At 37.6% G+C, this 14,464-nt stretch overlaps 1 protein-coding gene across 2 annotated transcripts in view; it reads right to left on the bottom strand.

Annotated features, from left to right (window-relative positions):
- TMCC1 (transmembrane and coiled-coil domain family 1) overlaps window positions 1-14,464 on the bottom strand; it is a 256,192-nt gene that overhangs the window by 137,594 nt on the left and 104,134 nt on the right. The window contains exon 1 of one of the 2 annotated variants that reach the window (XM_011950689.1): window positions 13,570-14,205. The exons of the other annotated variant lie outside the window; for it this stretch is intronic. Within the exon in view, the coding sequence (XP_011806079.1) occupies window positions 13,570-13,608 (39 nt within the window). The 5' untranslated portion in view covers window positions 13,609-14,205. Of the gene's footprint in view, window positions 1-13,569; window positions 14,206-14,464 lie in introns of those variants that run through there. 2 annotated transcript variants of the gene reach the window in all.

The following is a 14,464-nucleotide window of genomic DNA, read 5'->3' as shown; positions in this document are numbered from 1 at the left end:
AGACGGAGTCTCACTCTGTTGCCCAGGCTGGAGTGCAGTGGCATGATCTCGGCTCACTGCAAGCTCCGCCTCCCGGTTTCATGCCATTCTCCTGCCTCAGCCTCCTGAGTAGCTGGGACTACAGCCGCTTGCCACCACGCCTGGCTAATTTTTTGTATTTTTAGTAGAGACGAGGTTTCACCGTGTTAGGCAGGATGGTCTCGATCTTCTGACCTCGTGATCCGCCCACCTCGACCTCCCAAAGTGCTGGATTACAGGCGTGAGCCACCGCACCCGGCCAATATTCTGCAAGCTTGTCAATTACTTCATCTTCCTAGGCAGCAGTACAAGAGACAGATAACACCATTTTTGTCACTTTAATCCTTAGCTGCCATGGCAGCAGAGTTTATTCAATCATATTCTGATACTGAAAAAACTTTGATTTGACTTTACTGCCTCATTCCATTATAAGCCATTCTGATCCCCTTTTTTCACTGTCAAACTTCTCAAAGAAGCTGCCCATACTAACTCCATTTCCCCATCTTTTTACCTTATCACCCTGTCATCTAACGTCCATCCTAGTAAACTAAAATTGTATTTCTCAAATTTTACTACTTTACCATAAACATAATGAGAAAAGCAGTAAACTGAAGGGGTCAGTAGGGAATTTAGGTTCAAGCCCTCAATTTGATAATTACAAAGTATGTATATTTAAGCATATCATATCACATCATTGCACATCACTTTCCTTACTTGTAAAATGAACAGGTTAGATGACGATCTCCAGGGTCTCTTCCTCTACTGAACCTATAGTTGTATAAATAAATTCAATCTTCATCTCTAATTTCTCTTTGGCATTTGACACTAAGCACCACCTCCACCCCTCCACCCCTCTATTATTTGCTCAAAGCCCTTCCATTCATTTTTCAACTATTACCTCTAAGTTAATATAACCATTACCTAACTCTAAATTCTCTTACAAATACAAAATCTTTTTACTTAGCCATTCTACCTTCATCAAAAACATAATAAACCAAACTTGAATTTACACCCAATCCAACATATCACTCTCAGCTTGCCCCAAATCTCCTATTTCCTTAGATTCCTCACTACCCAGAGTCTTGGCTTAAAATGAAAACCCTGAGGCTTCCTTCATGTCCTTCCTACATCTTATTTTCATTAAATTCTATTAATCCTTCCTTCTAAATAACTAGTATCTTCCTCTTCTAAATTTCATCATTCATAGATAGTTTACTCTAAAAGCCTACTAATTGTTCTCTCAAACCTAATCCCTTCACTTTCCGTAACATTCAGTATTCTCTTGCACTGTCCAGTATGATAGCCACTAACTACAGGTTGCTAGTTAAATTAAAATTAAGCAAAATTAAAAATTTAGTTCCTCCATCACATAAGTTGCATTTCAAGTCAAATGAGGCTAGTGACTATTACACAGGCCATCACAGATACAGATACAGTTTCATCCTCACAGAAAGTTCTATTGGATGGCTCTGTAATCTCAGACAAGACATCTCACCACACTATTTACACCATAGGTTTTCTTCTATTAAAGAACATGGGCTGGTTTTCTAACACTTATCTAAATCATTCTAAAACTCTCCAGATTTGGCTCCATCAAACATCTTCATTCATTTTCTTTGCCGACACATACTCTGTTGGTCAAGCTGTTTTCACTGATCATGCAGGGTACTATGCTTTCATTACCACATTAATTCATTCAATAAAAGAACTATGGAGACATTTCTAGGTTCTAGGAAAACTGCAGAGAATAAAGCAAACAGTACTGGACAAGTTTTAATTCTTTTTTTCCTCTTCTAGCACTGGCTGTCTGCCTATCTACCTTTCAAACTTCATCTTCTTCAAGGTTTCTTAGGTTACCTTCCCCCTCTTTGAGCTCTCAGAATGGTTGTATATAGCCTACATTTAGACACAATTAAATACAACTTAGTTTTATCTTCTTTCATCCTTTGTCTTCCCAACTAGAATTTAAGCTACTCAAGGAATCTAGCAAAGAACAGCAAGGGGGCCAGTGCGGCTAGAGTAAAATGAGTAAAGAGAAAGTAGAATATGATATCAAAGAGTTAATGGAGAGACAGACTATGTGGGGCCCTAAATACCATGTAACAGTGAGTGAGAAAGGAAGGCACTGGAGGGTTCTGATCACAGGAATAATGTCATTTGGCTTAAGTTTTATTAGTACCATTTTGGCTAATAAAGTGTGTTAAGCAAGAACGGATGCTGGGAGACTAGCTAGGAAGTTAATACAATAAAACAGAAGGAAAAAAAAGCTGGTAGTAGAGATGAGCAGTTAAGAAATACTCAAATTTTAGGTATATTTAAAAAGTAGAGTCAAGAGGATTTGCTGATATACTGGGAATAAGAAAGAGGTATCACAGATAACTCAAAGATCTCCGAGTTGAAGGATCAAGGTGCCATTAACTGAGATGGGGAAGACCAAGAGAACCAGGGAGGAGAAACGATACCAAAAGCTTAGTTTTGGATACTTTGAGTTTGAAATGTCTGTCAGACATTCTAATGGAGATGTCAAATAGGCAGCTGAGTTCTGCAGATCCAGAGTACAAGGGAATGATGATGCCTGGAAATATACACTTGAGAATTTTCAACATATAGGTGGTATTTAACACCATCAGACTGGATAAAATAACCAAGAAAGCAGTAAATTGAACTGAGCCTAGGCCACAGCAATATTAATTCAAAGGACAGGATGATAATGAGGAACCAGGAAAGGAGACTGAGATTGAGTGACTAGTGATAGTGAGGTATATAGTATCCTGGAAGGCAAGCGAATAAACGTTTCACCGAGGAGGGAAAGATCAACATGTAAAAGGTTGCTGAAAACTAAGATGACAACTAAGAATTGAAAACTGGATTTAGCAATAAGGAAATACTGAACACCTTTGCAAAAGTATATTTGGGAGAGTAGTATGGGTGAAATGACCAACAACAGAACCAAAGTGATATTAATATATATTTTACAGTCTTCAAAGCTATAGAATTAGAACGGTACTAACAGATAGAACAATCTTTCTCAATGCTTACTCCTCTTTTGACTCTTACAGGGAATTACTTTTACTGGAGCAGAAAGGGTTGGAGGAGTGAGAGAGGGGCATCTCCTGAGAATGTGTGCCATCACCTTTTCTATGACTTTTCAGGTGGCCGCTGAGTACCATTTGATTACCATATGAACTGAGGTATCTAATTTCCTTTTTTGTTTTATTTGGAGATAGACACAGAAAATATTTGGAAGCTAATAGAATCTTCTATTTATCAGTAAAAGTACTATTTCTAACAACTTTAATGGCAGAAGATGAAATATTGTTTAAACACTCAGCAAATTTAGAGACCAGAATGGGGACCTTCATATAGACTGCACCCCTTAAGAAAAGCTATTTTACAGTAGCCTTTTGACTTAATTTGAGTAACAGGCAACATGATTCCCAAAGTCACAAAATAAAAATTCAAAACTTTACAAAGCCAAACAGATATATGTCTTTATTGTTACTGTAACAGTTGGGTTAGGTATGTCACACCCAGGGATAGCTCAAGTATTGTGTCACTACTCTCTTCAGACGAATGACATATGATTCCTTTTATACCCTCTTTAGCTAGATTCAGAAAGGTATGAGATCCCTATTAGTCTCTATATATCTAAATATCTAAATGTACTTGCTCATTGCATAGAGATGGGAAATTTCATTAGGGTATTTCCAAATACTGATGTTTATGCAGGACTCTAAATGATAAAAATCCACAAAGATACAATTTTCTAAATCTCAAGGTCAAGGAAACCTGTAGTTAGAACACAGAAAACTTTCCAATAGTCAGTACAGTTTTAGCATTTACTTTGTGATCATTTTTTTTCACATGATATACCCCTTACTAAATGTGGTAGATTATTACCTCCTGACAAAGACCTTCATGTATAAAGTAGGGAGATCTATTTTCCAACAAGCACCAAAATAGAAAAAAACAAAAGGACTGAAAGTTGCCTTCAGGGCCTGTTTTAAGTATTTGATAGTTGCAAAATGTAGTCTGGAATATTACTTTATACTTACGAATTTTAAATACCATTCCAAGCATATTCACATCGTTTCATTTGCTTCTATGACGTAGTAGGGTAAATAACCATTATGCCATTGTAAAATTCAGGAACTAAAGCACAGAGAAATTAAGTGGTTTGTCTAAAATTAGAATAGAAGAACTCTTCTACCTTGAAATCTTTTCATCACACCAAAAAGATGAAGTTAGAAATGTGGATACATATTATTCAAGAAGTAAGCTGATAACTTATTGCCATTTCTGATATTCAGACTTGTCTGACAGCTCGGGAAGAAGATAATATTGGCAGAGACTGCAATATTTGCATATCTTTCTGAAGATTCAACAAATATTTGGTATCTTCAGTGTGTCAAGCCTCCTGGGCAACACAGTGAGACCCTGTCTCTATAAGAAATTTAAAAATTAGCCATGCATGGTGGTGCATGCCCGTAGTCCCAACACCTGGGAGGCTGAGGGAGATTACCTGAGTCTTTAGTGATCCCCTTCAGCCCAGGAGTTTGAGGCTGCAGTAAGCTCTGATCACACCACTGCACTCCAGCCTGGGTGACAAAGTGAGACCCTCATCTCTTTTAAAAAAACTAAACAGTCAGTGTAAGCCTCCAGAAAAGGTGACATTTCAGCTGAGACCTCAAGAAAGTGGGAAAGTAATCCAATGCAAATATTTGGAGGAAAATTTTTCCAGGTACAGGAGAGAACAAGTTGATAACTGTATTTAGATAACACCCAACCACTGGGGCTTCAAGATGAACAAAGATGTTCATGCAAAGGACCTGCAGCAGAGCTGTAGTATGTCTGAAATACAGCAAGAAATTGGATGTAGCTAGAGTAGTGTGAGTGAAAAACAGTAATAAACGAAGTAAATGTTCGTCTTTATACATAACTCATGATCCCCAATTACCATGTTCCAAGTTTTCTGCAAGTTAGAATATACATAGAATGTACATTGTATGCTTTAAAATTTCTTCAAGTCCCAGTGGTTGGGTGTTATCTAAATACAGTGATCAATAGCATTTCATAAGGCTCAAACTCAAATAACCATTCACCACTAGATACTGAATAGACTGAGTCAGATTCCAGTGGTGCCCAAAGAGAATCTGTTAATTGAGATCAGCCTTTATGTCTAGTTTCCTAAGTCTCAATACATACACACACACACAATGGAGTAGTTATACTCAGGTGTTGTTTATACCATGTAGATCTATGATCTTCAAATAAGTAGAAGACAGTGAAAGAATGTTAGACAAGTTTATTAAGGTTTTCCAGCTACAATTCCATATATTAATTGATAATATTAAGCAACCTACATATATTACTTAGAAGAGAGTTTCCTAGATTTACCCCTCTATTCCCTCCACAGAAGTTAAGACATTTAGTTTAGCAACCCCATTACCTTAAACATCCCAGAGAAAATGTAAATTTACTCTTAGAAGATTAGATTTCAAAAGGATGTTCATGTTAGAACTACCCCCCACCCTTTTTTTTTTTTTTTTTAGAAGACAGAGTCTTGCTTTGTCACCCAGGATGGAGTACAGTGGTGCGATGTTGGCTCACTGCAAACTTCACCTTCTAGGTTCAAGCGATTCTCATGCCGCAACCACCCAAACAGCTGGGATTACATTACAGGTGTGTGCCACCATGCCTGGCTAATTTTTATATTTTTAGTAGAGATGAGGTTTTGCCAGGTTGGCCAGCCTGGTCTCGAATTCCTGGCCTCAAGTGATTCACCTGCGTCGGCCTCCCAAAGAGCTGGGATTACAAGTGAGATACTAAACATGGTATGTTTAGTATCTTGAAACAAAATCTTATCTAGTGATGTTGCTCCCTTCCTGCAATATTTTCCTCCTGTCTTTCATCTGTTTTCAGTGATTTGCATATGAAGGAATTCCTCCAGGAGTATGCACCAGACTGGTGAGGGGCTTTTCAAAACCCCTTCCAAATGATCACTACTTTGAGCCTAAGTCATTTTCTTGAGATATGCTGGGGGTGACAGGGGAAGGAGTCTTGGGAACCACTGATCCAAATCCTCTAGGTCCAGCTAAAATCCTATTTCCTCTATTGGACTTTTCAAGTCCACCTCAGGTTCAGAGGAAGAGCTCCTTCCCTCTTCTAAATATATATCTATTCACCATTAATTTCACAAAAATTAAAAGCTCATGTTGGCATTTTAACTGTCTTATCTCCCCAGTTATGATGAACTTTCCCATAAGAGTTATAACAGCAGGCTTTGTCTAAGAAAAGGTACTCGAGTTCCAATATATCATAAAATGAAGAGAAATCCATTTTGTATGAGGTAAATTTCCATTTCAAGGAATGTCTGTTTTCACAAAATTTCCTATTTTCTCCTAATAGTATGAGGTAGAAGAAATCTACATGTTCTCAAGTAAGTATATGATTAACTCGATAAGTTTTCTTGCTATTCTCAAATTGGAATTATCCAGACCTAGCTAGAAACTAAAAGTCTAAGCCCATTCATGAAAGTCATGAATTTATTTACTTTTGCCAAGAACAGCTATATAAAATTAGATTCCTCCTGGTATAAAATTGGGTGTTTTCTTAGATATTTGCTATCAAAAGTCATTTTTCTTGGGAATATACTCTGGCAGCACATAAGAAATCACCATATGTTTTACATCACAAAAGGATCCTAGATAATGCTTTTCACATGAGGAGAAACCTTCATAGAGGTGAAATGACTTACCAAAGTCACATAGCCATGATTTACTTAATTTCAGTGATGAAAACCTTTGGAATAAATTTTATTAAGTGAAAAGGAAAGCTATGAAATTTTTTTTTTATACATGCCGCCTTTGGCTTTAAGATGGATTCTTCTCACACTAAATTTCCAGTAAAGAAGGGCAAAGTGATTGATCTGTTTCTTACAACCTAGATGATGGAACAGACTGAAATTTAAGAGAGATTTTCTATGCTACCGCAAGGGAAATTACATGTCCATTATTTTCTTCTTATTAAACATACTTTTCAGTAGGATTTTGTTACAATTCCTTGTATATAATGAATGCAGAGGTTAAGTCCTAACTAACCTCAGGGTGTCCAAGATAACAAATTCTTCTTTTCATAGTCTAATGTAAGCCAAAATGATTTTAAAAAAAAAGAATATTTCACATTATTACTACAAGCAATTTGGCATAACGAGTAAAATGTGTTCCTTCCTTTATCAATTATTCTCAAAACATACTTTCAGAATAGTATGCTTAATTTATCCAAAAGAGATTCATTTAAACAAGTTTTTTAAGTGTTAATGATTCTCTACTACAAACTTGTATGTTACTTACAAAGTTTATCTTCAACCCGTGATTAACACAGATGGTTACGAGAAAGCTCCAACCCAGGAGATTATCTTTCAACTACTAAACTTTAAGAAAACCATTAGCAATGGTTTTCATTGAACAATAACAAGTCTGAAATTTACTTCCACATTATGAACTTGTAACACATTTGAACTAGGGCTACTATTTAAGGAAGTGAATGCACCTGGTAAAGAGTTTTAAAAAGCAAGTCTCCCTCCCATCCACTTATGTCTCCAACTCCTCCTCACAAAGGCAGTCACTGTTACCTATATACACACAAAAGGAAGGGGAAAAGTATATGTGCATATATTCTAAAGTAATTTTAAAGAACAGTCACATTTCTTTTTAAAATAATACTCAAATCAAACCAACGGATAGCTGTGTACTTAAAAAATAAAAAACTAGCACACTTCCAAGGAGACTTAACTATCTCCTCTGGGTAGCATATTTTGCTCTCAGGTCTACACGGTCAACAATTTATTACTGTTGCTATTTTTTAAATTTAAACTGGCATCACTATCATGAAAGCATTTCAGAATTATACATATTTCTAAATTAGTTTCTCTATTTTTAGCCTATTATTTCCCAAAGTATTTGAATAAGGAGGTCATTCTCTATTCCTTATCCATTCCCACTACGTCAACAATACACAACATTTATCTTACTGGGGTCTTATTTCATGTAACAGAAGAACACCATCAATCTTCCTATTCTGGTTTTGTAAAATACCAAAATGTTTGATCTCCTATAATGTTGGACATTTGAGTATTCAAGTTCTAGAAAGCAGATAGACATATGCACAGTAGCAATTACAATGCTACCTGATTTAAGCCTCCTAAAAGTGGGTTAATGATTAACAAAGAGATATTATTTTACTGTTGGTAAAATAGAAATGCAAAACATTATATTTCCAAGTATGAAGTTTGTCAATGTCTAGAGTAACTTAGAGAAAATTAACTACATAAAAAGCATAAGAAGGAGAGGTATGTCCTTCCATTATTTGAAAACAGGCATCTAGTACTGACTCTACCTATGCATTTGGGACTGTTAATTACATATAATACTATACTACTTCACTGTACCCACCTAGTGCTTATCATTAAGAGGGTTCAACATACCTTTTAAAAACTGTGGTAAAATGTACATAAAATTTACCATTTTAGTCATCAAACTACTTTTAAACAATCCTAATTAATCTACTCAAGATGGAAATAAAAGATCCCTATTTACTTTTAAAAAGATATTCACAGAAAGATTAAGTCAGTCATGTATCATAGACCATAAACCCAAAAGAAATCAGGTAGAAATTCAAAGGAAACTACTTCTGAAAAAAACAATAGGTTTTATTAAAAATTCAAATTCTAACCAACATTTCTCCACTTCTTTTTTTTTTTGAGACGGAGTCTCGCTTTGTCGCCCAGGCTGGAGTGCAGTGGCGCGATATTGGCTCACTGCAAGATCTGCCTCAGCCGCCTGAGTAGCTGGGACTACAGGCGCCTGCAACCACGCCCAGCTAATTTTTTTGTATTTTTAGTAGAGATGGGGTTTCACCGTGTTAGACAGGATGGTCTTGATCTCCTGACCTTGTGATCCGCCCACCTCGGCCTCCCAAAATGCTGGCATTACTGGCGTGAGCCACCGCACCCGGCTCTCCACTTCTTAATTTTCTTTTATCGATAACAAACTGATACCAAGTGACAGGACACTATGAGATATGGAAATGGCAAGGGTAGGATTTTCAGACTAAAATATTTCCAACTGCTTTATAAGTCTGGATTAAATAATTTCAATAAAATCAACAGAACTGGGAAAAGAGGCCACAAACCTATTTCTCAGCTATTAATCTCTTCACAGGCCAACCCAAGACATACTGGTAGGATTTTTACCTTCATGTTTTTTCACCATATGAAAAATGTAAAGACAGCAAAAGAAAGCTCTAATAGAACAGGAAGAAAATAAGGTATGATTGAAAAAGAATCATCACTGATTTACTGTTATTTCAATGATCTTTAATATAGAAAGTGGGTGCTGTGAGGCTACCTCTATCCTAAAGTAAGTCTTGCATGAAAACGTGAAAATAAACGTGAACTCTAAACTGAGCTAACTATTAATATCCATATCTGGACAATTAAAGTTCGAGTTATTATCTTAGAACAATCTGTATGGCATTTATCTTTCATGTTAGAAAGGTCAGAAAATAAATGTTCATGTTTGCTTCATATGCACAAACACTGGGATAAATAAGAAACTGGTTACCTACAGAGATAGGGGTATGAACTATACGAAATGACACAGCCAGAAGCTGAGATTTCAGTTATGTAATTTAAAATTTTGAACTGTGAAAATACCATTCAAAAGTAAAATAAAAGGGTATAATATTTTACTGAAATAATATTTACAATTTTTCTCAAAGCTCTCCTACCCTTTATCATACTTTAGAAAAAAACTGATTTTCTGCTACCCATAAAAGATTTTGGGAAATAGTTTCCTCTGATCAGAGTGCAGGCCAGAGTAATTTAAGAAGGACTTTCTAAAGAATGTCTAACTCATTGTATTTCATCCTTAAAACATTATTATAGAAACTCAAGAGTAAATTTTTCTCCTTAATAGAAGTTCTTTAAAAGGCAGCGCAAAGTTTCACAACTTCATGCAGGTAAGTTTCAACTTACATCTAATTACTCCATATTTAATATGGCTTTATTAAATCAATGATCTTATTCAAATCACTACTTCTCTGGCCAAACAAATTTAATTATGGGAAATATTTTATCAAGTTTGACTACTAAGTTCAAACTCTATACGTCAGCTCTATAGAGAAAGGGCTGCTCTAAGGAAGTTACCCAAGTTACACAAGTTTATTTATTGTTTTCTATGGTAGATAAACATAGAGAAACATCAGAGACCATGATAGTGAGAATGATTGACACGCAGAAATTTTTTTTTTTTTGAGACAGAGTCTCGCTCTGTCGCCCAGGCTGGAGTGCAGTGGCGCAATCTCGGCTCACTACAAGCTTCGCCTCCCGGGTTCACGCCATTCTCCTGCCTCAGCCCCCCACGTAGCTGGGACTACAGGCACCTGCCACCACACCCGGCTAATTTTTTGTATTTTTAGTAGACATGGGGTTTCACCGTGTTAGCCAGAATGGTCTCGATCTCCTGACCTCATGATCCGCCCACCTCGGCCTCCCAAAGTGCTAGGATTATAGGCGTGAGCCACTGCACCGGGCCAGACACGCCAGAAATTTAGGGAGGCAGTTGGTGTGGGGAAACAGAATGGGTTTGCTTGTTAGACCTACGTTTGACTTAACTTCAAGATTAACTTCCTGTTGATCTTGTCCAAATGACTTAACTTCTCTGAAACTCAGTTTCTTTTGATGATAAAAAACAAGCTGATATTATCTAACTCAAGAATCATTTAAAAGAATTAAATGAAATATCCACATTGACAGGTTCTAGACTATTTTGGATGGCTCACGCAGGAGACATGGGGCAGGAAGAAAAAGGTTTCCTTAATGAGTATTTTTGAAGTCACATGAAAGGTAACTACAAAGGCAGAAAATGATCTAAAATGGCAAGGAAAATTGAGAACTTTTCTGTGAGTCACCTGAGATCCAGTCAAAGAGAATAGGTGAGCATCTTTCTTAAAATGGAATGTTTTTTACTTCACCTAAATCTTAATTTACTTCCTTTTTTCTTAACTCAGATGTGAACATCTATCAGCCTACAACAATCAGTTGAATATTCTAAGGAAAATATCCAGTGTAAGTAAGCATGACTATCAACCTTAACATAAAAAGCATCTAAAGTAAATATCAGGCTTACTGCAAACATTTCTGTCTTCTTTCAGAAATTTTCCAAGACAAATTAAAGAAATTTAAAGATGGTCACATCAGTACTTCTTTTTGTTAAAATAGGAAATTGTTTTTAAAACTCAGATTTTAAGACTACTCTTCTGGAAAATTACTTATTGGCAAAAATACTTGTTACTAAAGTCAGAAATATCTGAAATTGCTGCTGTTCAACTGTGTGTGTGTATATATATATATGAAAAAACAATTTCATTTTGAGTGTTCAATGTGTGCCAGAAATACCATAAACTGGGGTATGGCAGGTCCCCGGCTCTCAGGTAACCTATGAATTTAGCTGAAAAGACAAATAGAGAGGCACGATGCATTTGCTGAATTTCTTTCTCTTTTTTTTTTTTTTTAAAGACAGAGTCTCGCTCTGTTGCCCAGGCTGGAGTGCAGTGGCACGATCTCAGCTCACTGCAGCCTCTGCCTCCCAGGTTCAAGTGATTCTCCTGCATCGGCCTCCCAAGTAGCTGGGACCACAGGCATACACCACCATGCCCAATTTATTTTTGCATTTTTAGTAGAGATGAGGTTTCACCATGTTGGCCACACTGATCCATTTGCTGAGTTTGTTTGTTTTTAAACTCACTAACGTAACTATTCAGTTTCTCCTTCATATTTAAGTGCCTTACAGACTGAAATAATTAAAGATATTTTTTCAGTTCATTACTCTGATAGAACAACAAATTCGATAAGACAACAAATTTCTTTAGATTTGGTCTAGATCATTACAGGATCCATAAATCACATTAAAAGAGCAATAAATAAAAGTGAGCAAAATAAAAGGAATGAAAAAAAAAAGGCTACATCTTTGAGTGTTTTTATGTAATGTACCTAAAGAGAGGATGCATCCCATTCCTTCAAAAGTGTACTTTTTGTAAATCAGTCATATACATAGTATAGAGTGAAGAGGGTAAAGTTTGAAAAATAATTGGGAGAGAAGTATTGGCAGCAAAATACCCATAACACAGTTAATTCTAATTAGAAAATTATCACCTGGCTCTCAACTATCAGACACTCTTGTGCAGGAATGTCACTGCCCTGATAATCTACCCATCTGCTTTTTAAATGTACTATATATACGAAAATACAAGCACTGGAGGACATTGAAAGAGCAACAAAAATGATTCTTTTTATTGTGTAAGAGAACTGTGGAGGCCTTCAAACACACACACACACACACACACACACACTATGGAGCAGGGAGGAAGGGAGCAAGTTAAATATATTTTAATACTCCTAAAAATCCCCTTAGGCTTTTTTTTTTTTTTCCCAAGAAAAGCTATGCATATTTGACACAGGGATAGAAGCAAGTACTTTGCTCATTTCTGCATCAGTGCACACACTCTACACTGGGGTCACCTGTGAGGGAAGTAAAGGTTTTCCCTTAAGATCACAACACATTTCAGGATTTAACAATTCTGATTAACAGCCAAGGCAGTGAAGAATGCCTACTGATTTACTATTTGTTTAAGCTTCTGTATTCAGGGAATGAACTGTGACACAACTGAGTCACTAACTGCCACATTTTTTAAATGGAGCTTTTAAAGAACACAATGGGTTTTTAAATAAAGCTCAACTCTTATCACACCTCTTTCCACAATAGTTTCTGCACTAAACTCAACGACTGGGTCAAGGAGGGCTGGCTACAGGCAGAGTGGATTTCATAATTCACTATCCCCTCTTCAATGAGTGCTTCACCTTTTTACTATTTTATGATATTCTCAGGTTAAGAAAAAACTTTTTCCCAAAAGCTGCACACATGGAACCTGCTTTTCAGTCAGAACTCTGTAAAAACTGCTTTGTGAGCCTCTCTGTAACTGCTTTTCATATACTTCATTAAGTATTCAAGTTTCTCAACACAAGCACTCATTTTAACATTTTAATGCAAGTCTTGCTCGTTGAACTATTCTGTGGTAGTTTTTCTCAGTTTAATAGTGAAATGTATGAAAGCACTGATTCCACAGAGAAGGCTTTCTCCTCTTGGTCCACAAGCTGCTAGATTAATTGCTAATTAAATACACACTTTCAACCCACAATTATCTCTTTCACACACACCCTTCTGGAAATTCTATCTCAGGAGCAAACTACGACTTTGCCCAAATTCAGATGACAGCTGCAGTTTTAGGGGAACACAATCTGGGGCTGCCAGTGCAGTCAGCCTTCAAGCTTTGTGCCTGTCAGATAAAAGAACAAAAGGCAGCGCTTCCTCTCCCAGCCCCTCCTTAGCACTGGAGGACGGCAGGCTTGACAGAACAGTTCCAGAGAAAAAGGAACCATGCTGAAGCAAGTGAGAGTTTCCCCTCCACAAACATACAAAACTACCAACGCACCTTGGATAGCTGCCTCCTGAGGCTAAAGCGCTGAACCATGATCACCCAGAGGATCTTCAGACAAAGCAATCCACGAAGGGTTTTTTAAATAACAGCTTCTTGGGAAAGTCGGTGGCAGAACATTTTGAAGACTGCCAGAGAAGTGCAAAGAATTTCCCTGGGAGTCTTAGCAAACTTGGAAAGCCTTCATTGTTCTATCAAGAGATACTGCAAAACCTACGTGGGAGAGGGCAGGGCGGGTGGGGCAGTAATCCTGAAGCCGCTGCGCCCAGTGCCAAGCTCTTCTAGCACTTCCTGTGAGTCAGCTGTGAGGGGTCCAGACACAAGGACCACCCCTTCCCTTTCCACCAGACCAGTAGGCGAGGATGTCGCTGTGGTGTTACCTGAAACTCCAGGGGAGAGACCTGGTGTTCCGGTCCCTGTGGGAGGAGGAGTGGTGCGCTGGGGTCAGACAGCATCTGCTCCAAGTAGGAGATGGGCAACTGCACCAATTCCTACCCTCTTCAGCCCTCTGGGCGGCGGAGACTGTCCACTGTAGACAGCAACACCCCCTTCTCTACCTCCACCTTAGGTAATCCTTTAAGGTGAAGCAGTGTGAAAAAAAGGAGGTGGTGAAAAGCAAGCCCCTGACTGTACCAGCTCCCTGCTCAAGAAGGAAACTCCTCCCAGCTGGGCTCGGCAGTTGTGCGGCTTTGTCTAGCATAATTGGCCAAGCCTTTCCTCTTATTCACAGGGAGGGGTCTTGCCTCAGGAAGGAATGTCAGGTGCAGAGAGGCATACGCCGACGGTGACTTCAACTTGTGCCAAAGTTAAACACATTAAAGTGGCCTCCTGAGGTAATTGCCTTCTCTTGTTGGAATAATTTTTAAAAATCTACACACAAAACAAACAAAAG

Source organism: Colobus angolensis, unplaced genomic scaffold (genome assembly GCF_000951035.1).
Source record: "Colobus angolensis palliatus isolate OR3802 unplaced genomic scaffold, Cang.pa_1.0 Scaffold31, whole genome shotgun sequence".
In the NCBI taxonomy this organism is placed as follows: domain Eukaryota; kingdom Metazoa; phylum Chordata; class Mammalia; order Primates; family Cercopithecidae; genus Colobus; species Colobus angolensis.
Note: the sequence above shows the minus strand (reverse complement) of the source record. Positions and strands in the feature narration are given on the sequence as shown.